Below are 25,454 nucleotides of genomic sequence, written 5' to 3'. Positions count from 1 at the left end.
GGTGGTGGAGTGCACGCTGGAGTGTGGGAGGAGTGAAGGAGAGAGGCGCGAGGGAGAGTAAAAGTACACTTAGACGGACTGGAGCTGCGTAAGAGAGAACAAGAGATGTGAACGGTACAACAAGAAGGATGAGAGGGGTGATGCAGAAGCGGGGCGAACAAAGAGAGGGAAAGATAGTGAGACACGCTACAGAGGGAAGGGTGGGAGGGAGGCTGGAGAGACATCATTAAAGACGCGCAGATTCCACAGTGCATCTCTAGCTATCCGCGGACTTCCGTCTCTCACACTCAGCAGCAGACACCAGCACCAGGCTCTGGGGTCTGCCTTTGTGGAGCTGAGCTGCTGTGCTGTGAGCTGCTAGCCCCGCGCTGCCCTGCCAGTCTCAGCACAGCCCCGGCGGCAGGAGGAAAGGAGGGGGCAGCAGGCGCACAAGACCCTCTCCCAGCCCCTGGCATCGCTCGGAGGGGGCAGCCCCAGTGGCCTGCTGCTTGGGGGCTAGGGGAGGAGGGGGGTGACAACCACTAGAGCATCCTAGCATCAGGCAGCCATTTGACGACCGCAGGGCAGCCAGCCTGCCTCCGAAGGAGCCCCGGAGCTGATGTGATGCCGCCCGCCCTTTCCCGCCCCTGGCTCTGGCCATCAGCACCGTGAGTGGCTGGACTCCCCTGGATGTGACAGCACACTGTGGCCGACTCTTGTTCTTAGTCCTTCAAACTGCACGAAGAGCCCTCGCTCCAGGCGCGGACCTGCAGCATGTAGGGGGTCGGCTAACGCGTGTTTGGAGAACCGCGGAGCTCGCCCGTAGCCTCCTCCCGTCCACCCTGGATCCAGAGCCTCCTCGCCGGCGCATGAGGGTGGCAGGCGCCGGGCGCCCTCGCAATCCACCCAACTTCACCGGGGAAGCGAAAGAAACTGGTCCGTTTACTGAGTTCGGGGGACACTTGTGAACCTCACGTGAGTGTGGTGGGCTTGGAATGCGCCTCTGGTTAATGATGCTCCTGAGTTTGGTGGACAACTACATTTTTTGGGACTGGCTTGATTCGTGCTTCGGATGAAAGTGTCAAGTTTTGCTTGCAGGATACCAGGTAGTTTACTCTTGTTTGAAGGGCCACAGGACCGTTAGATCATCTGTGACTTTGGGTACAATTGGCAGATATGTTTCTTTCGGTGGCTGTTTAAAACTTACTTCTTGATTTGGAGAACTGCAGCTGCGCTTCGCATCACTCTGGAGCGTCATTTGGCCGTGCGGGCGGCGTTGGCACCAGTCAATATCCCTTGAGGAGATGATGCACGTTACACCTGCCGCGTGGACAGCTGTCTGACATCTCACATTTGGAAGAAACACCGGGCTCGTGGCCGTTGCAAGACACTTCTGTATCGGTGTACTATTCTTGGGGCCGGAGGGTGCCTTCAGAACTTGGGGAGTCCCACCCCCTTGCCCCCCGTATCCCTCCCTACCTTCCTTCCTTCAGCTGCACCCGCTTGATGGGATGATGTCTTCCTTCTTCAGCCGCTTCTTCATCCTGCTGCCCTGGGCCCTTATTGTCATCATCATGATAGACATGGACACCCGGCGCTGGCCTGGCCCCCGGAGCCGGCGGGCGCTTGGCTCTGTCGCCCACCAGTCACTGGTCGGAGCCCCCCGGGTCCCTGGAAACCACAGCCGGCCGCTGCCCACCATCTATGTCATTACCCCCACCTATGCGAGGCCGGTACAGCTGGCTGAACTCACCCGGCTGGGGAACACGCTGCGCCTGGTACCCTCCCTGCACTGGGTACTGGTGGAGGACGCGCCTCGACGCACCGAACTGGTGTCCCGCTTCTTGGCCAGAGTCGGCTTGCCCTGCACCCACCTGCACGTGCACACCTTGCGGCGCTACAAGCGAGCTGGCCTAGCCCGCGCCACCGAGCAGAGGAACGCCGGCCTGGCCTGGGTCCGCCAGCAGCACCAGCCCCACCGGCAGCCGCGCTGGGCGTCAGCTGGCGTGTCCCGCCTACCGCCCCCAGAGCAACCTGTGGCTGGGGTCGTCTACTTCGCTGACGATGACAACACTTACAGCGTGGAGCTCTTCCAAGAGGTAGGCACCTGCCGCCCGCGCCTGTTCTGTACTGAACTCCGCGCCACAGCCACTGGGGGTATGTGTTACCTCAGTACCTCAATCCCTGAGGAAAGACATACCCCTGTAACCCAGGGTTTCAGGCTGACCTCGACGCAGCATCACTCCCGTGGGTTACAGGTTTCTTAACACCCTTTCACCGGGTCCCTTCTGACCTCGGCATACAACTCCTGCCTTGGTACCCAGCTTCACCCGTGGCTTGGTTACCACGTTTATCTCAATCCCTCTGCCACAAGACCGAGTTTACCTCATAACTCGTGCAATGGTGGGCAGCCTTACCTCAGGCCCCTGCCATGGTGGCCAAACTAACAAAGCACCCCGTCCCGAAAATCTGGGCTTGATTTTGTCCACGTTCAGAGGGACCTTGTCTGACAGTTCTGGCTGAACAATTCATTTTGGAGCAAGAACTTGCAAATTTGCATACGGCTGGTTCCTGTGTGAGGTGGCGCCTTGGGCAAAAAAAAGCGGTGGATCGGAACGTGACCATAAGTAATTACCAGTGGCTGAGGTTAACTAAAGCAATCCGCCCATCACTCTTTTGTTCCTTGAGGTTGAGGCTTGCCCAAGCATGGTGCTTTAGGGGGGTGAATACCAAAGGGGCCTTACCGTGTCAACACACAATATTTACTTGCAAGCGCGAACCCGAAGTGTGTATGGCACTGCTTACGAAACGTATGTAACTAAGGGTCCTTTACATGTGTAGCCTATGTACCACCGCAGTCACATTGTTTTACTTGAAATGTCCTAATTAAATACAACTTTATTGTACACGTTATACCTCAATGATGGAAGTAAACCAAAACCTCTATAAGCCATTTGGCAAAATATATGGAGAATGCCTTGATTGATATAAAGAAACCCATGGCAGCTAACAAGACAACCACCGCTCCATACTTCTGGGTCACTCACTCTACCAACATCACATTAGGTCATCAAATCACAACCAGCATTTGCTAGATGTGTCTCGACCATACACAATTGTAAAGAAGTGCCTCCCACCTGGCACCAAAGGACTCGTACTACTTAAACATTCCAATAAAATATAATAAACTATAAAAAAAATGTTTGGCAAGTAACAGAAACAAAATAGTCACTTTTTATTAAAATGAGTCAATTCAATTCAATTCAATTCAATTCAGCTTTATTCGGTACAAATTAATGTCCATAAAAGCATACACAATCACAATCACAAATACAAAATATGAACGACTTTTAGCAGACTTAATCACACATCACTAAACACTATGATTAGTTAAAACAATAATTTACACCTTTAAAATTACATAACTACATCTAAAAACACATACTTTTCCTCAAATTGATGCATTTGTTTAAAAAAGTAGCAGTATAAAAACAGATGTCCGCAGATTGTAAGTTAAAAATCAATTTCATTGTGTGCTCAACCGTACGTGTACCATATTTTACAAACATGGGTTTAAGCAAGACAATACGGAAATTAGAGTCAAATCTCTGGTGAAACCCACCTTTTTGTATCCAGTTTCTTCAACAGTTGTCTGCTTTTCAGCTGTGATCCTGCAACTAATCAGTTGGCCTAAGAATTTCAGTGTCTGTCAGCTGCTGGGGGTACCTTCCAAAAGAGGGCCCTCCAGGGTGATATACTGGGCAGACTATTGTTTGAATTATAGTCGGACGGGTGACTCAGTCACTTGGTAGGGTGAGATCCCTCCACTAGCCTGTCCCCCAAATTCGCATTCTATTCTACCTCGACGTTTTCCTTTCCAGGGCTAGGCTAAGGTTAAGATTTTTCAAGGGTCGGTCTGGTGGCTTGGAACTTGGTAGGCTTACCATATTTGTTTAAAAAAAAAATCACAATTTTGAGCCCCATCCCTGTGAAAAAGTGGCACACCCCTTTCCATCCATCTTTCACAACACACACTAGATAAAGACATAGCTGTACGCACACATACATTTGTGCTTGTTTTTTGCATGTCACACTGTACCACACTGTTGCTGTTTTGTACTACTGTGGCTAACAGAGGTGTAGTACTGTGATGAATAGGTGTAGGTATTATCCAGCTCAATAGAACTCGCAACGACCCATTTGAACGCAACAATCTTTGAAGCTAGTGCCTTGAGATAGCTGCAGGGCACAGGTACCCTGAGGAAACACGAGCCAGCGGGACCTGGTGGAAATGAATTCATGCAATAAGGTGCAGAATTCAATATTGTTCAAATGCAAGCCAAGACTGAACTTTTTTCTGTGCAAACGCACAGCGGCCCTGTTGTCCAATCCTTACCCAGTTGATATAAAGTCTAGTTAAGAGGGTTAGATCCAGCCAAAACCATGCACCTGATACAAATTAAGAATGGTTGACCCGTGAGAAGTTCAGCTGTCAGGCCACCTACTTCTCTTTATGTAAAGACAGCACAAAAATATTTGAGCCACTGAACTCCAAGTTACACTGGGTGCATGAATCGTCAAACTATCGTACTGGCAGTATCTGCTATCCAAGTGGGTCACCAGATAAGATACCTCAGTAAGTCAAAGTGCTAGCTGCAGAGAACTGGGAGCATACAGCAGGTCTCAACTTCCAATATTAATAAATCAGCTCCGGTGGTTCTTGAGCACGGCCTGTGGGATTTGCAGGTCACAGGTTTCGATCCTAATACGAAAGGTCAGCTGATACACGGATTGATTGCACAGTCCCAGGTGTAACGTGTAGATCACAGGTTTAAATAATGGTCAGCTGTCTCTGCATTGCAAAAGCCTGCATGCAGTGTAGAGCGCATACCTTTGAAACCCTGCACCACTATCTCGAGCTTCCATTCACCCAAGGGTAATAGCATGAGTTCCATTTAGTTGAATACCTTTTATGAAGTGCCAACAAGCAATTACCTTTGTTTCATAATAATTATTACTACAATTTTACTTCTTCACCTAGTCCCATAATATTATGGCCCCAATTTTAGCTCGTCCAACGTGTAGACTATCTTTCAACAGTTTTTACTGTCCTTCACTTTTATATATGCAGATCATGTTCCTTTTACTTGGAAAATTGTTTGGCTTTCCAGAGCGCTTGTGGAAAAATGTCATTTTCATTTTTCTGTCCATCTCTTAGTCTGATAGTGAATGGAGAGTGAGTGTATCCGTTAGGATACAGGGGAAATGACACCATCAAGCTGTACAACCTCTGATCTCTCACACACACTCCTTTCCTAGACTCAGGCCTACTCAAAATGCAAGTCGGAAACGACCTTACTCATTCCCATCAATTTCACCAGTCACAGAAAGTTCAGGGGTCAGACTATTTTTTTATTTCGCTGCTTACTCTTCTGTGAAAATGGAGGAAGCAACTTTACACAGGAGAGAGGGGGCTCTGCTCTTGGTTGCGAGGCCCGAGCGGGGCTTTTCTTCTCGACATTTCCAAGTTATTGGTGCCAGACCCTATGTGTCAGATGGATATAAAACTCTTACGTGGAACTCCTGATTTAATGGCCACATTAACCGGAGTAGGCCTTTCCTGGTGATCAATCCTACATCAAGACTCCAGATCTCAGTTCTAAGCTAACCCGTGTTCCCCTAGCCTGGGGTTCAGGTGAATCTCAGCATCCTTGATCTAGGGTCCAGGTTAACCCAAGCACGGGTGCCATGGGGTCCATCCAGGTTTACTTTAGAGCCTCTGTCTTGGAGCGCATGCTGACGTCAGAAGCACGTGCCCGCCCCGGAGGCAGATTTACCTCACACTCTCAACCTTTGGAGCACGAAGGAGAAAGGTTTTGAGTCATAAACATTGAGTATTTTATTTGCTTGCTGATTTCCGTAGGAATGTGATTTTTTTAGGAGAGGTCTGCGAAATCGCGAGCCTCCCACCTAGATTTGGATAATAATCAGTCCTTACATTTTTCAGCTCTTGGTCGGCATGGGAACTACAATTTATTTTTCACCATCAGACTTATTCAGAGAGTAAGAGAGAGAACGACAGAAAAGGAGAGAAATACAATGGGAAAACAGTGACACGGGGCGAAAGCAATGATACAAAAGAACCCAAGAGAGCAAGAAAAAGAAATAGGAAAATAAGGATGGCGAAAGAAAGAGGCCTGATGTGGAATAAATATCAATAACCACAGATATTCAGCATCCCTGGCGTTCAGTTCAATAGCAGGCTCCGAAGTAAAAGTTTTACGCCATTGCACTTCGCTGTTTTATAAATTGAGCTTAAATAGTAACAACAATAATAATTTCTAGATTTTTAAAATAAATAACGCGTCATACTTCACGTCTGCTTCTACGCGCTGTACATGTAACGGTGCGCAATGCTTCACGGTTTGTTACATCAGCACTCCTAGCCTCCAGCCCGGGAGAGGCGCGCACCGACGGGCCTTAGCTCCTGCCACCCTCCATCGACCATTTGCTCAGCACTGCCTGCTGTCCTATAAACTGTGCGATCAGCACCACTGAGAGCGGACAGCTCCCTCCAGTCCGCCCTCTCTCTGTCTGCTTTCAGAGTGCCCCTCCTTCCTGAACCGGCCGCCTCTCGCAAAGAGTTGTTTCCTCGCTCTATGTCATCAGAACATCTCTTTCCAGTACTGGGCTTTCATTTGACAGCCCATTGAGCTGTGTGTTTTATAGCAATGAGCTACTTACATCCAACCAACGGGGCTACTCGACCTGGCAATGATGGAAATACCAAGGGCCAGGGCTGAAAGGGTGATGCCCTGACGACATGGGGCAGGGTGGCGACCCTGATCTAATCTTCCACTGGTCTATACTTGCCCATTTTAACTTACACAGATGTACATTGTATGACGTTCTGCTTCGCCAGCCTCTGTGCCCACTTATAACCCCTTTCACTCCCACCGGATAAACGATGTTCTGCCTGTTATTCCTTGTGTTCCTTTAATCTGCCTGGCCCAACCTTTCCTGCACATTCCACAGTTTGGCCCCTTTTTGCTTCTTCGCTCTCCCTTGCTTGCCTTCCCACTCCCTAAGTCACTTTCATTGAGTGTTCTGTTCTTCCCTGTTCCTCCTTCTCAGCTCTATCCATTTAATCTTGGTGTCCCACTCTCCCCCCTTCTTTCTCCCACTCTCCTGCCCGCTTCTTTCTTCTGTCTACCTCACCCGCTCATCCCTCCTCCGTGAGTTCATTTATGGGGCCATTTCCCCATACCAGCTTTTCTCATGTGTACCCTGCTCTTTTTATATACCCCATGCGTCTTGTGTATAGCCGTAACCCCTGCGTGTACCACTGCGTCCAGTCTGTTCCCCTTCACTGTCTGTCCAGCCCTTCCCTGTGCCCGCCCTCTAGTCTTTCCTCTTTTTAATCGGTGTGCATATCTTGCTTCAGGCGAGACAGAGCAGTAGACACAAAAACAAAAAAACCTCAGTTAAAACGTAAAAGGCGGCTTCCTTAGGATAGGTTTGCAAGCCAAAACAACACTGTACATCAACGTCTACCCCTCCTCACTCAAGCACATGCCATGTTCTAACACCGCCACCCTAAATCCACTCGGTTACCCCACCTAACCACAACCAACCATCCACACTCAACCACCCAAACTCCTCTGAACCCTCATCATTCTGCACCTTTCTTAGACTTGCTCTCCAACTCCCAGTCACTGTCGTGAAAGCCAACCTACTAATTCCCCCATGCTGCCCATGCCCACCCCACCAATGCCCAAACCCTCTTCAGTTTACCAACCAGGAAAACCCTTTCATAGGTTTTACTGCTCCACCTCCAAATGGGTTATACAGCATTGAGTGCCAGGAAAACTGCCACTCTTACCGTCTGCCTATTGTGCCATTTGCACCACCAAAGATGACCTCAAAGTATTTGCAACAAACTCCTCGTGTGCAAGTATATGGTCCTGATGCAGTCAGTCCCAGGCAAACCACCATTTTGACAATCATTAGGGACAAGTGAACTCTAGTCAGCCGATACAAATTAAAGTCATCCTGTACAATATTCACAAGACAAATCATGCCCAAACCTTGTTACTTACTAAACAGCCTAATTTCCCTCATTACCTTCTTGTGTGTGCTCATAGCATTGCTTCTGCAAGTCCATATCCTAGCTCCATACTGTATAAACAACCCTAAAGGTATCGCTGCTCATCATTTGCTGCCCCACAGCAAATGTGCCTTCCCTGTAGCCAAGCCAAACCTAATGCTGCACTAAACCATTCTCACCCCAGATGTATCATCAGCCACTCTGGACAACTTGGCCATCCACAATAACAAGTGCATCTTATCTTAGGCCTAATCATGTGCCACAAGTTCGTCATTAATAATCCAAATAGTTACACTGCCGTATAACAGGCCCAGAACTTAATGTAATACAAAACCAACATAGAAATACATAAACAATACCTAAACAATACCATTATGTCTAATACAGCTCTCACCGCAATTCAGACTCCAATCACCCATCCTCTGAATAGCTGCCCTATTAAAAAAAACAAATTCTGCTTCAGTGACTGCCCCAATCTGAAACACATGAATGTCAAACTGCTCTGCCCCCAAGCAAATGTTCTCTGTCTCCATAGTTGAAAAGCTGACAATTTAAACCCATCGTCCAGACAAAATACCCCTCCTTCATGAGAGTCCTGGAAAGAACTACATGAATGCCAGGCAGCTATAAACATAAACGGCTACCCGCCACCTCTTTCAACATGATCCATCCCCTATACCCTACTGGTTTGCTTTTGACAGCCTCATCTACAACCCCAGTTTGGTATTCCTCATCAAAAAAATCCTTTAACTGCATGCCTACCCTCTTTCAGATACTCATCAACTCTGAACATCTAAATGTTCTAAAAATCACCAAACCATACTCATCTTGAACAAAATAACTTCAGTGTCTAGCGCACTACTTCCTGTACTTGGCCCAATATTTTCACAAATGTCTTCGCCAACAGAGGACGCCTAGGTAAGCTCTTCAAATTCTTAGTTCTAGCTCGCAACCCACCACAATTATCCTACCCAGTTCTCCAGCTGACTATTCATAACCCCAAGAAGCATTTCCCCTTGACGGTTACATCTACTAATTTGCTCTAAATCCAATCCTCTGACACATCCCTGTCAATCAATCACATGACAAAACTAACCACACCCTCCCTCTGTCTGCTATTCCTCCAACTCACTCCTCCTCAACGGCCCTCCACACTCCAGAAGTTCTGTCCAGGAATACTGAGAACTTCTCATTTTCTACTACACCAAAGTCTTTTTATCCAGTCCCAGCACCCTTACTTGCCCAGTGAACACGCCCCAAAACAATACTGTAGTTCACGCCTAGCACAAAGCTCCTCCACAGCTTCCACAACCTCGTGTCCCTCACTTTGTGCCCATACACCAATTGTACCATGTTTAATTGTCAGAGTTGACGGTCACCTTCCTGTCTGCCAAGTTTGAATCCTACGTCACCAATGCGACCAAAAGGGGAAAACTCTAGAAAGGAAATGCTGCAGCCTTCTCTCATCCCATTGTCAGTTCAACACTTCAAACACCTCACATGCACAGTTCAAGTGACATAAATAAACCTGTTCCTTTCTCAATTCTGTTGTACACTCCTCTACCTCTTCAAACATCCACAATATTATTACCACCACTTTAGCCTGCGGCACCTTCTGCTGCATAACCACTGTGTCCAGTCCTGTAGCTATATATGACACAACCTGGTCCTTCTTTCGCTGGCGGCAACAGAGCTAGCAGCATCTGAACAATGAACTGTAATTGTACCAGTGTCATCTTACACATCACAGCTCCACTCTTACTAATAAACAGGAACTCATTTCTGTAGTCAATCTCAATTGCAAAACCAGAGAACATCGTAAAACACCACTCAAGAAAATAACTAAATGTGTCACGCAAATCACAAAATATTACACAGCTCATGGTAATATCTCATAAACCAAGATATGCCTTTCAAACTGCCCTCCACCAACGAAAAACCACCAGAAACATTGCTATTTTATGCCACACTTACCCAACCCTGCTCATGTACCCCAATGGTGAACCAGTCTAATGACATCTTCCCTTCCCATTTTGCATGCTGCTCTGCCACATACTCTATTACTATAACATTGTTCACTGATGAATCCTCAGGTCATGCAAGGTAATCCCTTAATTGCATTCCCTGCAGCGTTCTTAGGAACTCCCCTAGGGGTAACAATTTCAAATATTGCAGTGGACAACAACCAAAAGGTCCCACAACATTCCTTCTCCCACCTCTTTTCCTAAATTCACAATATCAACCTCAGATGTTCCTTTTCCCCCATTTGAAGTTGTCTACAGCATTTAATTTCGTAAACCTTAATGCCCTCACATAAATCTCTTCATAAAAACTTCCAGTCCATCAATCTAGCAACTTCCGTCTGGATAAAACCGTAAAAGGCACCTCTTGGTCTGTTGTAAACATCAAAAATCATGATTTGAGACCATCATTGGGCCCCATGAGTCCTTCGAGGAGTTTGAAGGGACACCTGTAGTCAAACTTCTTCAAGGCTACTCCCTCTAGGCAAACCTGACTGTACTCACTCGAGTGAGTACAGTCAGGTTTGCCGAGAGGGAGTAACTTCGATGCAGGTTTGATGAATTAGGTGCTGTATATTTGTAATTTTGTTTATCACTATAATTGCATTTACAGCAACATCAGGTGTGGGAGCATCATTTCTCCTTGAGGTCCTGACGAAAAGCCTTGGGGTTGGGCTTGAAACTAGTTGACCTACCAGGGAAACAGTAGGTAATCACGCCTCGAGCTTTTTCCTGCATATCCCCAGATTCTAGCATATCATTTTAGGGGTAGAAAATAAAGTTGTTTTTGTCCCACTACTTTGATATTTTTCACTTTTTTTCACTTCTAAAAACCCACTCCATCTTCATAATAAGACTACATAGGTGTATAGGTATACAGGGACACCCTTATTTGTCTAATAGGTGTTCCCACATATCCATAGATAGAAGCACGTCCCTGTCCGTAGAGGGCAGGGATGGACCCTATGATGAAGCATGCCACCAAGGGGAAACCCGGGTGGGTGAGGGTGATCGGAAAGAAAAAGTTTTTCTTTCTGAACAATCCCAGTAAGAGGTGCCTTTTCCTTTTAATATAGAAGGGACTCCTTTTTGGTTATTTATGTAGTTTCGTGGAGGACGAGTCCCTACCTCTTCTACCTCTACTCTCCTCCCTTGTGATTAGATGGATAAAACTGTAGCCAGGTGCAAAGCTTCTGCTCGTTGACTGCAGGATGTGCTTGTTTCTATGTTTTGCTGTTGCCTTCTGTCCTTCCCCAGTAACCACGGACCTCCTTCTGTCACTTATCCCAATTGTGTTAGTGTGTCCCTCCACATTTAGTATCCTTGTGTTAAGTATGTATATTGTTTATATACAGAAACCCTATAAAAATGTCCACCAGTCCAATCCCTAGCTCCCTGTCCTCTATTCCAGCTACTCCTCCTTTGATGGGGCCCCCCAAAAAAGGGCTTATAAGGCACCAGTAACCCTCTTGCCTTATGTAGTGCTGACGCTGGCCTAGTTACGGCCATCTACTGAAATCACAGCTCACTACCTATTTGTCCCCAGGTTTTATCGGGTAAATCCCCATACCTTCCTGCCTACCACTCTACCCCTTTACCTCACCTCCAGCATAGGCAAGGACCTCTTTGCAGGCTCAACATTTTGTGTCAACTCTCACAGGATCAAGCCAACCAGAAAGAGTGGGCAACCCTATTCTTGCAACCCCACCCATTCTCCCTGCTGTCATAAGTCTATCCCCTTCTCTCCCCTGTTGGCCACGCCACTCGCTCAAAAATCACAGAGAGATGCCATCTCAAATCCCCTCCTCCAGGTGCCCCATTATGCCATTTGTCTTTCTTACAGCGATTGTTGTATTTATTTGTCTCCAGTGATGGAGTGGTCGACTACAGCTATCCATAAACCTTGGCACTTTAGTTCTAATTTGAGCCACGACCCTCCTCCCAACAGTCAGGGTGACCGTTCTGCTGATCCTCAAAATAATTAAGATGGTGGCCCCTGCCTTTCTTCTGTTCCATGGGGCCCCCTTTTGATTAAGTGTTGGCCATGCTGTTCAACATCCAGTGTGGCCCATGAGTTTAAACATCCTTGTAGCAGGATGTGAGTGAGAACATGGCTGATTTCTGCTGTGGGTGGGGAGAGTACACTGGCTCGGAGTCTGGGCTCTGGGGGTGGGATCATTTATATGAATCTGTGCTGCTGCCCCCCCAATGCTGAATTTGTAAAAGTATGAGTGCCGAGTTCCAAAGTTTTGCTCAGAACCTTGTGGTTGCCGTTATTGAAGAGTCAGGGTGCTGAATATCAACGATGCGTAGTCTTGATTCCATCTCATACCTCTTTCATCCACCACCAGATACTCCATGCCACTTTATCTCACATGCGCAGGTTCTTTTTTACCCCTGCTTTCATCCTTTGTCATTGTTTCCCATCTTTCTCTTCCTATCTTGGTCTGGTTGAACGTCTGATGAGGGAAAATCAGTACCTGTCCCCAAGCATGAGTGCCAGTGGCTCCAGCAACCAACTTCACAAATTAAGATATGTGCCTCTTTATAGCAGGCAGGTTGATTTGTGAGTGCTAATAATTGCTCATTATTTTGTCATTTTCGGTCTCTAATATTCTTCCTGTCAGTTTGACCACCTGTCGTATAAAAGTAAGGCAAACGCGATTCTCCGATCATGTCTGGTGCCCTTTGAGATAATCCCTTCACACTGATGCGGGTTTGAATTTCTGATACCACTGAGCATCACTGTGCGGGGTGGGATGGGTAGGGGTGTGTGTGCTTTTGAAAGTAAGTGAGGTGGGCTAAATGAGGTGGTTGTGTGTGATGCAGAGTTAGTTGGTGGCAGTAATGTTGTGCACCAGCTCGATACACTCGTTGCACTAACTGGGGGTGTAGTCCACAGTCAGTTCCTGTTACTGGTGCCTGATTAAAACCGCAGCCCCCAGCTGACCCCTGCGGGCTGCTTCATCTACTGGGAGAGACAGTAACATGGAATTCCTCCCAGGCATGTTGTATAAGTTATGACGTTGGCATAACTCTACAAGGTGTGTTTTCTCACCCACTGGTGACACGGGAGAACTGTGTTTAATGCACCAGCGATGAATGTGAAAGACAGGATATTGTAGCCCTGCAAAACACTCTTCAATGTGTAAGTGTGATAGAAACATGGCTTTTGTGGTTACTAACAATCCCATGAAGGGATCCGGGGCACTGTGGAACCTGCAACAAACCTTATTTCATTATTCACAGTACCACACACACTGTACTAAGAATAATAAACACTTTTAAGTTAAAAGTATTTATTACCACAGGAACAATCTGTTTTTCAGTACATCTAAAACAACCACACAGAATATTATAAAAACAGAAAAAAGGCACATTAAAAATAACGAGAATAAAATGAATATTTCTAGCATGTTTTAAAATGTCATATAAAATGAAACCTAACACCCTAATGCCAGTTTCTTTGCACTACACTAAGAGAGCATGGAAGGTAGAGCAACTTGCAGTCTAGAGTTTTTTAGGAAGAAAAGATGCACTGCATATCTTGATGGCAGCGAAGGATGTCTTTATCAGCGAAGGCGCAAAGACAGTATTCGCCATGAAGGGAAAACACACACTGCAATAGCAGTCAGTCGATCTTCCTCTGGGACTTGACTTAATCAACTTCAGGTTTCATGTGAGATGTAGCATCTGCAAAGTGCGAAGTGTGCTGGCAGTAGGTGAGACCATCTCTGGCAGAATCTGGGACGATAATCTGGGCGAAGGACCTCTCCTGACAAGTGGTCTAGTGTAGTCCTTATATACTAAATCTTATTAGAAATTTGGATTTCTGACGTAAATTTATGAATATCTGACAAAGCATGAATTCAGACAACACATTTTTGATTGTATGTCTGTATGTGTTCGTATTTAATCTTGACAAGATGGAAAGTAGACATATAGATGAATGTCACATCTAGTGTTGTATCCATGTCATCAACCAGATGGCTTGATGCTTTTACAGTTCTTAGAAAGATAAGCTCAGACGACATACGTGTCAAATGGCAGACTTGAAAAGGATTCTGCATAAGTCAAGAAAGATGGCAACTTTCATTGTTTAACATGGAGAAGATGGCAACCTCCATTAGCAAAGATGGAGTCGGGCCTACACAGAAATGGAGTTGGACCTTAGGGGTTTTACATCAGTCACACCCATTCCCAGCCCCTATCCTCTTCGGAAAGAAGTTTTGTGTAACTGCAAGGTGAGTGTGCAACTGGATTTCACTCCATGCTCTCGTTTAATGAGTTGCTTCTCCTGGAGTGTTTCGTCTGTGTTGGAAAGCAGTAATGGAACTATGCGTTTCAAGTATAGCTCTATTCTAAATGAAAAGTATGTTGCTTGATCCAAAAATAGGAATTGACAATAAGAACCAAAAACTGATTTCCCTAACAGACTTTGAACATGGCAGAAACTAAGCCAATTGTGTTTTTTAAAAGCAGAATGTATTTTGCCTAGCGTGGAAAGCATAGAAACAGCATTTCTAGTTTTAAAGACTAATTTTTAAACCACATACCTTTCTATTAATCTTGTCCTTTATAAATGAAAAACACCAGATGTGACATTTTTAGGTCAAAGTCTACCAGACAGCGCAGCTGTCTGGTTTGCTAAACACATCTTGGGTACATTCGTAAAGCTGACCTAGGAATGCATTCCACCCATCACTTACCATTGACTTTGTGGCTTGTATCTCACATTTGCTTGCTTTCTATTTGCTGGCTGTATTTGTTTTAGGCTATCCGCCATGTCTGTTTTCCTCCCATGAAGCTCATCCTCTTTAATTTATTCTTTCATGAGTGCTCACTTTCTGTAAACAGGCCTTTAATTTTTGTACTTATCTTAGCACATTTGTTGTGCATTCCAAGACAGAGGTCACATGTCAGGCACTGTCTTCCAAGGGAGCTTGGTTTTTACTTTTTTCCTTCTCTGACTTCAAAGTGAGAAGCTTTATCTGACAATGTGGTGGTGTGAAAGAGGGTCATTTTTTCCCTTTATTCTATGTAGGATTTTCTCATCTTTTTCATTTGCTGTCCCTACCTCTGTCGCAGCTTTTGTGTTTTGCTGTGAGACATTTGGTTACTGTGTGCTCAACAAATTTATTTTGCTTACTTACTAAAGGCTGTTTTCTAGCACACAACAAAATGTAAATGTCTGTAAATGAACTGTGCACATATTTCAGAATATATCAGAATTAGGAAAGCACATATAAAGCACATTTTTTGTAATCATGAAGTGTGCTGGAAATAAATATTTGAATACAATCCAAACAAATCAATACACTAGGTGATGCCATTTCTACTCATTAATATTTGTGCACCGTATAGTTTTAGCAGAAAAACTGTATGTCTATGTAGATGTAACGGTCATTTCAATTGAAAATGTGCTGTCTGTAATGGCAGACCACTACCACACCATGCATACTCCACTCAAGTCGCTCTACAACAATCTACTTCACTGTATGCCCGGCACTCTACACCACTCTACTCCAGTCCATTTCATTCTATGCCACTCCACTCTAATGGACGCCACACTACTCTACTCCACCCCACTCCATGACACTGTACAACGCTGTACAACACTTCACTTCACAACACTCTACTCCACCCTACATCAGTCAATGCCACTTCACTCTAAAAGACTTCACTCTATCCCACACCACTTTACTCCACGCCACTCTGCAACACTCTACTCCACTCTATACCACACCGCTCTACAACACTCTACTCCACACCATTCTACGCCACTCCACTTTATGACACTCTACACCATTTCACTTTAGGCCACTCTACTCCTCTCTATTACACTCCATGCTACGACACTCCACTTTACACCACTCTATGCCACTTCACTCTACAAAACTCTATGCCACTTTACAACACTCTACTACATTCCATGCCACTTTACTTCACTCTTCAACACTCCACGCTAAGCCACTCTACTCTGACACTTCTCTCCACTCTACAGCACAGCACTCCAATCCACTCTACAACACTTTGCTCTAACTCTAAGACAGTTAACTGCACTCTACGCATTGCTACTCTACACTATGCCCCTCTACGCCCCTCCACTCTACGTCACTCTACTCTACTCCACTCCTTGTCACTTCATTCTGCAATGCTCTACTCTACTCTATGCCACTCTTATGACACTCTACATGAATCTAGGCCACTCTATGCCACTCAACACTAGGCCACTCTAATCCACTCTGTGCCACTCTACTTTATGACTTTACTCCACTTTATAATGTTCCACTCTATGACTCTCCACTCTATGACACTTCACTGTACGACACTCCACTCTATAACACTCCCCTCTAGGATACTCTAAACCACTCCATGCCAATCTATGCTACTCCATGCTACTCCACTCTGCTCCACTCTATGACACTTTACTGCACTCTATGCCCCTCCACTCTACGCCCCTCCGCTCTATGACCCTCAATTCTATCATAATCCACTCTATGCCAAACTACCACTCTCCATATCACTCTTCAACACTCCACAGCACTCTATGCCTCTCCATTCTATGCCACTCTACTACACTTTACCCCCACTCTAATCTACGCCATTTCATGCCACTCCATGCCACTCTACACCACTCTACTGCACTGTAGGTCACTCTACGCCACTATACTTACTCCACCCTATGTCATTCTACTCTACACCACTCTACTCTACTCTACTCAACTCTATGTCACTCCACCTCACAACACCCCACTCTACGATACTCCACTCTACTCCTCTCTAAGATATTTGCACTTTGAAGGCTATGTGCAGATAGTGCAGTTGGTTTGTATGTGTGTGTGTTGGTGCTGTTTGTGTGTAGGCAGAAGTTGTCTTTGGAGAGATTTATATGTGTGTCAGTGGTGTGTTATATGTGTCCATGGTGTATGCATGAGTGTGTACGGGGAGAGGAAAGAGTAATATTTAAATATATGCCTATCCATGCCTGTTCACAGTTGTTTCTGATTAAAAAGAGAGGTACGCATCACTGAGTGTATATGTATGTATGAGTATTAAAGCATTTGTGAGTACCATCAGCGAGCGAGTCTGTGCACACATCTGCGGGTGTATGACTGTGAGAGCTAGTGAAACAAGCATTTGCAATGCAATAGGTTTCGCATTTATGAGAGTTTAAGTTATTGGCATTGTAAATGAGAACGCCTTTTATATATGTATTGTTTTTTAAACAGATCAATAAAAGGAATTGTCATTTACATTGCCAATAGCCTAAACTCTCGCAAATGCGAGACCTATTGCATTGCAAATGCTTGCTAAAAATAAAAATAAAGCGTTAGGAAAGAGTGTGTCCTCCCTGCAACAGCAGGCAGGACAAGGCTATTTGAGAAAATAGTGCTTGGAGGCTGTAGTTAAAGCCTACCGAACAACAACACACGTAACAGGGGGTGTTGCCATGGGAGGTTGCAAAATGAGACAAGGCGGTACTAAGGAGGGACTACTTAGCTTTTGACCAATGAACAGCCACAGTTTACAGCTTCACTTGCCCACCTCAATACAGCATGCCCAGCAGAGCAGCACATGCACTGCCCATGCTCGACCTAAAAAAAGAGAGTGACTAAGTGAGTCATTAAGGGCAGCTATGATTACTTGTGTGGCTGGGCCAATCATTACACATGAGGCATGTCCCTAACATACACATTGCGAATTAATGTCAATAAGTGAGTAAATTATCGGTAGATCAGTGAGCGGCTCATAGCAAACACAGTTTCTAGTGCTTTGTGTGGACCCCCACCCACTCACCCCAACTCCTCCTGGCTGTTATTCCCAATGTGGGCACACTCATTTTGGCAAAAAGTGAAAGTGTGAAGCATGGGTCATGGTATAAGTTACCTTCTGACTCTATCAAACACAAGGTTGGTTCTGATGTTGTAGTCGTTGATGGAACACATGGAAATACTGGGAAGTACCAACAGAAATTAACTTCGTACTACAGATGATTTCTAATTAGGATGATGTCCATTGTCGCGATTTGATCAATACTCATGGTGAATATGTTAATACTAGCGCTGCTTGTTCATCCAGGGAAAATGAAGCAGTCAGTGTTTTTTTTTTATTTTTTTAAACCGTTTATTACAAAACTCAAAAAATATACAAAGATGGGCCTACAACCTTCCGGCCGGCCGCTAGGAAAGAAGCAGTCAGTGTTAAACGACAATGTGGGAAAGTAGTATTAAGTTATTTCAGAAGTTAAGTAATTACATTCTGTATTAACCTCTCTTAATAAGTGATTACATTTTGTAGTAAGCTGTGTTACCACTTAGCTGGACACTTCTTAATTATTTATTTATTTTCTTTAAGTTTTTTATAGTTTCTATTTTTAGTTTCGCTTGTAGGTAACATTCATCTTATTTATCTTTCTTTTGCTATGAAAAGGAGATGTCTTATTAAAATGTTGTTTGCATACTATCTCATTGTAATACTATTTGTATTTGCCACGGCTTGTTGTTGCTTGGTTACCATGACTGGAATGACGATCATTCTGCGTGCATCATCCGAGTTTTGCATTTGTGTCGAATTATCCAGGGCACACTTGCTACTTTTCCTTGTGGACCTTTGTGATCCACTTACAAGAATTACATTACGGACACGTATTCCTGCTCCTGCGTCTTTTTCATTGAAGAGGACACAAAAGGATCATACGATATTTTGGGCTAAATTCTGACTTCTCAGTATACGTCGCTCTGAAGGCCTGGGGGCCATGCCTGCTCACAAAGCTGTAGTTATTCATGAGTCCGGTGCCTTGCTTAATGTTTACTCTTCCAAAGGAGGTGTGTGGGGGGTATCGAACTGTGAGCCCAAGGATCCGGAGGCAGTCGCTCTTGCCGCTGCGCCACACATCTTCTAATAACATAACTAACCTTTTTGGAAGCTACCAATTTCTTTTAGAACGTGGCTAATTCTGGATCACTACACCCCAGCCCGAGTGATGGAGAAATGTTTCAATGTACTTTCATTTGAAATTGGATTTCCAGTCGGTGGCTCTGCTGCAGTTTGAGGCTGCAAAGCTCATAGGTGAGGGAACTACTTTATTCTATGTCATGAAGGACACGGTTTCTAGCCCTGCGCTTTAGTGTGACAACCTAATGCGTTCTAGTAACTGTAGTCTTAGTTTTTGTCCATTGGCCTATTTGGATTAATAGATCTGAAAACAAATATTTGCATGTGAAAAGCCCAGAACTGAAAACAGTGTCAGTGAAGTCATGAAGTGAGGTGGTCACCAGATCTCAAATTTCCCAGTTCCAAGCGTAAGTAGCTCATCTAGTCCGTATTTTTCCCTTACACTCTGAGATTTGTAGATCTATTTATTCTATTCTCAGTTTATGACTACAAGTCCAAGAATGCAAAGAAAAGCCATGTACTGGACGAAGCACCTATGTATGGAACGGGGAAAAACTCTTTGACTCTGTTAATCTGCGCTGGAAACATTGGCAGCTGTCCCCAAACTTCTGCCAAAGTGGTGAACCTAGTGTGTCTTCTTTAGGGACAAAACCCCATAATGACCAACCTATCCATGAAATTAAGGAGGTCATCCGGGAACTCCCACACAACAAAGCACCAGGGTGAGATGGCGTACCGGCAGAATTTTATGAGACTTTCTCGGACAAATTAGTCCCTCACTTAGAGCACCTATATCATATATATCATATATTACCGGCTGCTCCCTTTTCTGCCACAACTCATCCACACAGATCAAAGTGGCTTCGTCCCAGCTCTTAGCACCTCCATGAACATCAGGCATTTCTACCACGTCCTGGAGGCCACCACTAAGGACCGCTTAGGTGCCGGGTGCTTCTCCCTCAATTTGCGTCAGGCCTTCAACACCCTTAGCTGGTAATACATGTTACTCGTCCACAGTAAATTTGGCCTCCAACCCGCGTTTGTGCGTTGGGTCAAGTTACTTTACACAGCACCCACGCCACGAGCCCGTACAGGAGTGTATGTCTCGCAGCCTTACCCAGTGTGCAGAGGCACTCATCAGGGCTGCCCTCTGTCGCCATTGCTATTTGTGCTGGCATTTGAACCCCTCGCTATCAGGCTTCGGAAGGAGGCAGCGATGAAAGGTATTCGGGTTGGTAACACTGCACATGTATTATTAGCATATGCTGACGATCTCATCCTATATGTCCATGACCTAGAGGGTAACCTGAAGCCTCTACCACACATTTTAAATCAGTTTGAACACATTTCGAGCCTTACAATAACCGAGAATAAGTCCTGCGCATTCCTTTTTCCGCCCCGGATAGCACCCGGAGGCATTAGATTTGGGTTGCTTTCTCTTCCGGTAGCACTAACTACCTACAAAAACTTGGGCATCCAAATATATAGAACCCCACAAGATTTACTGGATGGCAACCTGATGAGGGCAATCAAGGCACTCCGCAACCAAATTTCTTTTTGGGTATCATTGCCCCTCTCTGTGGTGGGAAGAATAGCTATCTCCAAGACGGTCATGCTCCCGCGCCTGCTGTATTTTTTGTACAAATCTTTCAGTACTGATCCCTGCCTCGTTTTTCAAGACTCTAGACACACTCTTGTCAGACCTGATCTGGCGGAAGAGCCGTAGAAGGGGGGGGTCTGGCCAAGCTGCAGCAAGGGACGGACAGAGGGGCATGAGGGCACCGGACATCCGGGCGTACTGCTTTGCAAGCCAACTGCAATAGCTTTCGTACTGGTTGGTGGAGCGTAACCTGCATGAATTGGGCTATACAGCACAATCCCTGGCCCGAAGCGCTCTCCATGCCTTATTGCTACCTTAGAGTAGGATTCTGCCTGTGACCCCTCCCCCCACTGCTCTGAATAGCTCTCGCCTACTGGAGAAGAGCACTACAATACACAAACCAGCAGCTCCCATATGCCCCTAACACCCTGCTGCTTGGGAACCCCACACCCACTGGGTTGGCCATTAGGCTGTGTATATGTAACTGGACAAGGGAGGGTGTCTCCACAGTGGGGGCGCTATTTTCGGACGGTGTGTTGATGGACCACAAAAACTTTGCCCGGGAGCAGGGAGTCCCGCACTCCCTTTTTATCCTACATTCAGCTATCGTCAAATATGTGAAGAATCACTGGGTGTCGGAAGGAGTGGAGCCTTCGACTCATGAGCCGGTCCATTCTGTATACCTGGTCGGTTACGGTCGCCATCTGATAAGGTGGCTATACAGAGGCATCTGCATGCATGCAGAGATCCTCCTCACAACACTCAGAGAAAAGTGGGCTAGAGACCTGGGCAAGGACCTACCAGACAAGGATTGTGAATACCAAAAGAGGGTGTCCGGTATTGCCTTATTTAAGTTTATACAATACATGATCCTTCACTGAGCCTACCTTACTCCGCTTCACTTAAACAGCATGTATCTAACGACACAAGAACACTGCCCAAGATGCCATGCAGACGATTCTGACCTACTACACATGACGTGGACGTGCCCGCGCCTGGTTGTCTTTTGGGCCAAGCTCACACATATATTAGGAAACGTGACAGGGATCCCTAACTGGGACACAGCAGAACGTTGCATACTGGGGCTGTGTCATTGCTCTAAGACACAGAAAGTACAGCTTAGGTTCACAGACCTAGCCTTAATTTTTGCGAAGCATTCCATAACTATGAGGTAGAAATCGGCCTTTCCCCCAACAGTACATAACTGGCATGAAGAGGTGATTAGGTGGGGAAGTGCAGTTATCCGTAGGGAGGAACACAGGGGGCTGCGGAAAACGCTGATCTCCATGGAATGGGATCTGATGCTGGAAACTCTTAAAACCACCGAACCCTCAACACTATAACACACACTAGGGCGCAAGCTCCCTCTCAGCGTGCAGCTGTGGATGGCGCCATGGCGCCCACACTGCGCAGGGCTCGCGGGGAAACGCACGCCTCCCAAGTGACTTAACAGGAAAGATACGAAGCAGATAGAGCGGCGTTCTTGACTCGTATGGGCCTATCTTAGGGTGCGACAGATGGGGGAGGCAGGAGAGTGGATTGGGGTTGTTTAATGTTTTCACTGAGTTTGTTGGCTACTTGCGTGCAATAGATACATGGTGCTGAGTTTGTACTAGAATATCAAGATCTCATGTTGGCTTGCAGCTCCTATGCAGTTTGTAACCTGTATGAATGGAGATGCCTATGTTACTCTGCACCCTACTGGTTAATTGTGTACCTTTTGTATCAAGAATTGTATGAGGCGCTACGCATTGAGAAAATCAATAAAGTATGTTAAAAAAAAAAGGACCAGCCTATACCTGAGGGACCGGACCCTGGCACAGCGAGGCAGCAAACACGAGGACCGCCACGGGCAGCCAAAGTGCTTGCTACGCCACTGATTAGAGGATAGGAGCTGGATACAAAGTGAGAGGGAGAAAGGAAACGAGAGAGCAGAGACTGAGAGAAAGAAAGCCTGAGAAAGATGGAGGAGAGCAAGCAGAGCACGAAACATGTAGAAGAGAAACAGGGGGAAGGATGAATACAAAAAGAGATTGAGAGATAAGCCATGGAGAAGAAGAAATCAATTTAGAATGGGACTGCAAAGGGATATATAGAGAGAGAACGCATAAGAAAGCAGGGGGGAAGCAAAGAGAGAGGGTGACAGAAGCGAGAAGAGTGAGAACAGGAAAAAGAGCGAACAAGACCAATGGGGGGAAACAAAAGAGAGAGAGACTGAGCAAAGTTTGAGAGAGGGTGCACACGAAAGGGTTAACGAGAGTGTGAAACAAAGAGAGAGGGAGAGCACGAGAGAAAATGATAATCATGGAGAGAGAGAGAGAGAGAGAGAGAGAGTAGCTGTAGCATGTGCGGTGTCACGAGCCCTGGGCTGTGGGGCCCATTCCAGTCTATTTAGGCCTTTACTTACCCACCTGGGGACTGTTATTCGTGAGTTCTTTTTCTTTTCAGTATCCGTGGGGAGGTACGGTGGCGCACAATATTCATAAGGGTGCGTCTTGGCTCCTACTCTTTTCAGCCTTTACATTAATGGCCTTATTGAACATCTGAAGGGTGCACCTAACATCGATGCCCCTAGACTGGTTACAGGTAGAGTGCCTGCTCTGATGTTTGCGGACGACACTCTTTTGTTGTCCAAAACATCATCAGGCATTCAAAACATCCTTGACGCATTTGTAGAGTTTTGTCACCTTCGGGGGCTGGAAATCAACATAGGAAAAACAAAATTTATGATTTTCAACCCACCAAAACGTACCCGTCCTAATCCTGTGCTCTTTGGTAGTCCTTTGGAAAGGGTTAAAACGTTCATTTATTTGGGCGTTACCCTTACAGAGAAATTTGAATGGCACAAACATATTGCTAGATCAACACTTAGGCTCACCCAGCTAGCAGGTGGACTAACCAAAGTTTTTAAGGAATCCACATATAGGCCGGTCTCTCCTGCCCTTACTATATATAGTCGTCAAGCAAGGATGTCAGCAGTATATGGGGCCGAACTCTGGGGGCATATGCAGTCCCAGTCTGCTGATCTCAAGAGGGTGGAGCAGTCTTTTGTTAGAAACTTGATTGGTCTTCCGTCTAGTACTCCACTGATCCCTTTGAGATTTGATCTTGAATTTATTCCAATAGAGGAGTTGATAGGCGCAAGGCCAATCATGTACTGGAAGAGGCTATGGTCTGTCCCCGAATTGGCTGATTATAGAGCTGAATTTATCGAGATTTGGCCTGCTCTTAGATCCAAAATGATTCCCTGGCTCAGACATATTAAAGCAACTTGTATCCGGCTTAATTTTCTTGGACTATGGGATACACCGGAGATTAACTGTACTGGTTTACCCAAGAAAACAATCCTCTCCTACATTTATGCGTCAAATCTCCAGACGTTAATGAATTCATCTTCTGTGGGTAGGTTATCATCTGAGTTCCTTTTAATAAAGACAGAGCCCAGGGCTGAGGCCTTTATGGACCTAATTGAACCCCCAGTGGCCCGCAAGCTGTATGTCCAATTACGCTATGGCACCCTTCCTATTAGATCTTTTACCTCTAAGTGGACTAAGTCAAATATTTTAGCCTGTCCTGCATGTTCTTACCATACTGAGAATATTTCCCACGTTTTATTTTTTTGTCCCGCCTACTCTGTACCCAGAAAACGCTGGTTGATTCCTATTTGTAGGATTCTCGGTTTTTTGCATTACACATATGCTTGTAGGATATTGACTTACGATACCCATCCTCCCATTGTGTTTGCTGTTTCCCGTTATTTGTTGTACATGTGGCGCATTAGGCAGAACTTTTTTTTAACTTAATGGTTTTAAATGTTTTTTCATTCTCATTTTATTTATCTGTACTTTTAATGGTCGTTTGACCGAAATAAAGTTATTACAACAATATTCTTGCATTGCTCTTTATAGTCTGGTGTCTGCAAAAGAAGTCAGTAAAGTCGTCCCGAGGCACGTGGAAGGTTCCGTAGCAGGTGAAAATGAGGTCCTGGGGGTGATGGCGCCTAATGAGGAAGCCAGGGAGAGCGGTGCTCTGTGGCCAGAGGGTAACCTGCAGATCAGAGGTGCAGTGGGCGGAAGGTGTTCAATTATGTATATCCTCTAACAGGAGAGTCAGCATCTCGTTAGGTGGGGAGGGAGATATGTCTGACTTCCGCTTCAGACAGAGATCACATGCAGATTTGGGCCTTATGCTATTTTCGGCAACTAGCACCTAATGAACAGAGAACAAGCTTCTTGTGAAGCGAGAGCTGCTGGGCAAAGAATGCCAACACAGCACAAGGCCTGCCTACCTGAGGAGATAACCGCAGGTCTAACAGACCACTTCGTGTTAGGGACTGGTATAGGTGCAAATTCAGAACAATAATTGTAAAAATTCAGGGCAAATGGTCAAAATTCGGGACAAAAATTCAGGAGAGAAGGTCAAAATTCAGGACAACAATTTGGGACAAAAGCTACGTTTTACAGACACATCAGGGTATGTCGCGCAATAGTATATAAGTGAGTAAATAGACAACCAACATAAGTACAAGTCAAAATAAATTATATTAGGTTGCGACAATTGCGCACTTCACAGTTTTTCCGTGTGCGAAGCAGCTTTGAGCAACTGTGCAGGTCTTTCTGTGGAATTTCATATGATCATAATCTATTTATATGGTTACTGCACTGGGTTTTCCAGCCTGGTATGTTGTTTACAGTTTATGGTCCTGAGCAGGCATGCCTGGTGAGAGAAGTGGTCGGATAGACTTTGTTACTAGCATCTCATATCTGAGCGCCATCGTGAGTTGTAAAGCAGCAGGCATAGAATGTAGCGAATTGGGACCTGCACTGCCGGACTAGAGCGCAGTCCTCCG

General features: G+C 45.6%; 1 protein-coding gene across 1 annotated transcript in view; it reads left to right on the top strand.

The window, feature by feature from the left end:
- The first annotated feature begins 224 nt into the window (after positions 1-224).
- B3GAT2 (beta-1,3-glucuronyltransferase 2) overlaps positions 225-25,454 on the top strand; it is a 372,851-nt gene continuing 347,621 nt past the window's right edge. The window contains exon 1 of the mRNA XM_085610919.1: positions 225-2,078. Coding sequence (XP_085467045.1) covers positions 1,491-2,078 — 588 coding nt within the window. The 5' untranslated portion in view covers positions 225-1,490. The remainder of the gene's footprint in view (positions 2,079-25,454) is intronic.

The sequence above is a fragment of the Triturus cristatus genome, chromosome 6 (assembly GCF_964204655.1).
Source record: "Triturus cristatus chromosome 6, aTriCri1.1, whole genome shotgun sequence".
NCBI classification, from domain to species: Eukaryota; Metazoa; Chordata; class Amphibia; order Caudata; family Salamandridae; genus Triturus; species Triturus cristatus.
Note: the sequence above shows the minus strand (reverse complement) of the source record. Positions and strands in the feature narration are given on the sequence as shown.